We start from the raw sequence: 3,861 nt of genomic DNA, 5'->3' as shown, positions 1-3,861 counted from the left end.
AGTATTAGTTTCACTTTTGTTTACATAAGGGTATATTGTTCCGAACGTCCCAAGTAACATGTGTTAGTTTGCGTATAAGGAAGAGCAGCAGAGTCACCGTGAGGGCCAATCCATCTCTCAATTTAAATTTGGCTCTATCTATTCGGTATCTTCATTTATCCTTTTTGATACGTCATGTTTGCAAGTATAATTTGGCCTCCGCCGCTGAATCTAAGATTGCATCCACCATGAGTTATAAGAATCACGCCCCGTTTGCATTCGCCTATCGTTATGGTCTTTGTAGTGCCGTCTCTCTTTTCCACTTGTATGACTACCTGCGCCCGTATGTCAAATACTATAAAGACGCTCAACACTGTTGTTTTGCTGAAGGCAAAGTGTCCATCCCGACAGGAGCAGAGCTGAGGTTCCGTAGCCTTGGTAATTTCGTCCTTATCAAACAATAATCGAAAGTCATCGCTAAATATCTATGTATTCATCAGTTCAGTTTTTGCAAGAGTTATTAAAAGTATTGTCTCAAACTATACCTTCGGGAGGTATTCGGACTCGTATTGTCGATAGACCCTTTCCCAGCTAGCTGGAAATTTCAGACGAGATCTCGATTGTGTCAAGACCTCGACGTCACTGTTCTCGTCGAGGTCGTTCAAGGATGTCTCCACATACTGCTTGAACTCTTTCGAAGGATTTATCAGTGCAGCAATGTCAGTGTAAAACTTCGCCCCAGAAGCCATCGTGCGATTTGAAGGATGAGGTTGATTCTGGTTTCATTTCTGGTAGGCAGACTCATCATTAGTGGGGTTTTTAAAGTGGGGTCAATTTTCAATGTTGGGCTGCCATTGTGGCGGTTGCTAGGGTCGTATGACCAGAATAGTTTATTAACAGTCATTGTGTAAGCGTGGCTAGTAATGCATCCATGGCTATCTTTTGTGGCGGTGCCGAAACACAAATTCGCTAGATCACATGTCTGTAGACTCGTAAAGGGTCGACCATCCTGGATGACAGCGTGCAATAAGGATACTTCACTTTCTTTGGTGGATATTGCCTTCATCTCCTCTATCTTGCCGCTTTTATTCTTGTGTCATTGCTAAGCTGATTATTACTTATGCACATTTTATATCTATTGATCCACTAATTTAGCCTTCCTTTCAGTAGTATTTCTACTTTGCATGGGAATGTCATTTGTACACCGAGTACCAATAATGGCCCGTCTCTCACGGGCAGAAGTATCAAAAAGATATCCCATAGCAGATAGATTGGATACTTCTCGACGCGCCTTTGAGGAGTTTTGCGCTATATCTAGTATTGTTAGGCCTTTCACCGCGGACGATCTGGAAGATAATAAAAGTAGAGAGCGTGGGGTTGTCTCTTGATATATTTCTGATCTTCGTAGGGTTCAAGAATAAGCTTGTTGAATTAATTATAACTCTGAATAGTCTTGCTGCAACGTCGCATCTATTATCAGTTACTAAACATAAATTCTTCCGAAATGATCTTCACCAAGTTATATCAGTAGGTAACTTATCGGAATTTAAAGTCTCACGGATTCTTACTCTGCTAAACGTAATATTTGATTAACAGTTAAATATAATTATCTGGGATAATACCTATGCTGCTGTTACACAATCTACCCCTTCTCTAAGTTGATTTCTTATCTTTTTTGAATACCTCATTCTCTTAACACGAGCACTTGTGTCAACTCTGAGACTGTATCATGGCATAAAACGTGGCTACGCTCTATACATCTTTTAACGGGAAAATTGCTATTAGTGAATACCAACGGGGATCAGTAATGAAGTAGTTAAACGCAAAAAGCGCACATCCCGAGATTTCGGCAAATCGCACACCGGGAAAAAGTCACTGCGGCAGCAGGGAACATGAAGCAGATCTGGCGCCTCTCCCGCTGGGCTAAGGACCGGACCACATACCAAGCCTACACACCACCACTGCAGGTCCCGAACGGGCTCGAGTTCCTACCGGAAGAGAAGGCCAGACTCCTGTCCCACACCAGAACCAAAAAGGGTAAAGAGATGGTCGAGGCCAACCTCCCCATTACACCCACCCCGTTGCCCGAGGACACTGGAATAGTCAGAACCCTACGTGGGTGAGCAATCACCTGTGCGCATGAGGTCCGCCTGGCAGCAGATACCAGCACACCAGACAGCCCAACCGGGACGGACTCGGAAACATCAGATTCCTCAGGGACCGCAGAAGGCATCCGGTCAGAAGAGTCCGAACGGTCAGAACGATCGGACGCGGGAGCGTCATCGGCCCCGGAGACTCCGAATCGGAACTAGATAACCCCTGCACACCAGTCCGCCTCTGACACTAACACAACACCAGAGCCTCAACCAACGCTATCCCCACGAGCAAGCTTCCAAGCACTTTGACTGCTTCACAGTACCAAATATTCTACTATTACATGAGCCTTCGTCAAGTCTTAACCTTATATTGAGCTACCAATTCTTATAAAGTAAACCGCCTAAGCTTCAGATAATATATAGTCTAAACCAGTTAGACCGCTACTATCGTCCAGCTTCAAAAACTGCTTACCAGCTGCACTTGAGAAGGAAGCTAGCCATTATCATTAGAGATACAATAAGACAACCTGGCCTTTATGCTTCGGTCTGATTATTATAAACAGTTTGCCCCACACTCCGTATGATACTCAGCCAACAAATGTACTATCGACTAGTCACCTTTCAAATATATCAACACCAAGAATTTCATAAGCATGTATACCTGTCTTTAATATCGGTTGAAAGGACAAGTAGTTGCACTACACCAGAAATTTTGGTCTCAGTCAAAAAGACTCCGTGGTCGCATTGTACGGCTAATATTTTGATCCAAGAGAGAAACGCAAAGATCCTGCGCGAATTCTGGAACACGTGTGAGAAGACTGTTGTCAAGAATAGGAAACACGGAACCTCTTAGGGTTGTCAGGTTGTCCTTCACGAGCCTAACCACAACATCTCTAAGTCCTCGGTTAAAGCTAGCTGTTGAAGTGTACACCTCTACAATAGTGGAGGCAAAGGAGTCTGAGTTCTGGTTCCCAATAAATGATGCAGCAAAATATTGCTTCGCCTTAACTTGAAGACGATCAATCAGGAAGTACTCTCCTTGGGCATACATTTGAGCATGTATTATTGCAACATGGCTGTCCCTATTTCTTCCACTAGTTCGCAAACTAGTATCTAGTACAGCAGTAGGTGGAGGCTCAGGCTCCTCGAAGGTGTAGTCGCCTGTATAGAGAAACTGCAGCATTTTCTCGACTAAAATGGCTTTTTGGTCGACGAGTTCAATCCTCCCTTTATTTTCCTGAGACACACTCCTGGGTTAGCACCTGTAAATTTTTCTATTCTGCAAGAACAAGCGATCATACTTTGAAATTCCCATCACAGGCCCGTTGAAAGAATTTAGACTGCAAGCATACAATATTTCTATGGGCAGTAAAGACTATGTCCCCACAAACGATCGTTAGATCACTGTATTGAGGGTTCAAGAACAATCTATCGTAAGTTTGTCAGTAAGGTGTATACCTCTGGGTAACGCATGCTAGTACCTTGAAACCAGGTCTTGTAAATGGCCGGCATCATTATCTTCAGCCACTGACTCTGGAGGAGCGATTTGCCCCCCGTTCTTGTTCTTTGGCTTTGGCATTTGAGAAAGATGTTGTTCAGGAAATGGTTAGTAAAGATACTGAGCAGAACTACCAGATATGTGAAGATGCAAAATTGAGGGGTGGTAAGTCATGTGTATCTGCAAGGCTGCCATACGGTTATGGGCTTTATTAGGCTAGCCTAACCCGGGCGAATAGATAAGACAGAACTGATAAGCTGGTGACTAGAAAATACGATGCTCAGGACC

At 43.8% G+C, this 3,861-nt stretch overlaps 1 protein-coding gene across 1 annotated transcript; it reads right to left on the bottom strand.

The window, feature by feature from the left end:
• Positions 1 to 2,793: 2,793 nt before the first annotated feature.
• On the bottom strand, positions 2,794 to 3,654 carry ABOM_012194 (BTB/POZ domain-containing protein; the record flags this gene model as incomplete). Its single annotated transcript, XM_022539322.1, has 3 exons — positions 2,794 to 3,312; positions 3,377 to 3,503; positions 3,557 to 3,654. The coding sequence occupies 3 exons, from the start codon at positions 3,652 to 3,654 to the stop codon at positions 2,794 to 2,796; spliced, it is 744 nt and encodes a 247-aa protein (XP_022382932.1).
• Positions 3,655 to 3,861: the final 207 nt, after the last annotated feature.

This window comes from Aspergillus bombycis (genome assembly GCF_001792695.1).
Source record: "Aspergillus bombycis strain NRRL26010 chromosome Unknown contig00243, whole genome shotgun sequence".
NCBI classification, from domain to species: Eukaryota; Fungi; Ascomycota; class Eurotiomycetes; order Eurotiales; family Aspergillaceae; genus Aspergillus; species Aspergillus bombycis.
Note: the sequence above shows the minus strand (reverse complement) of the source record. Positions and strands in the feature narration are given on the sequence as shown.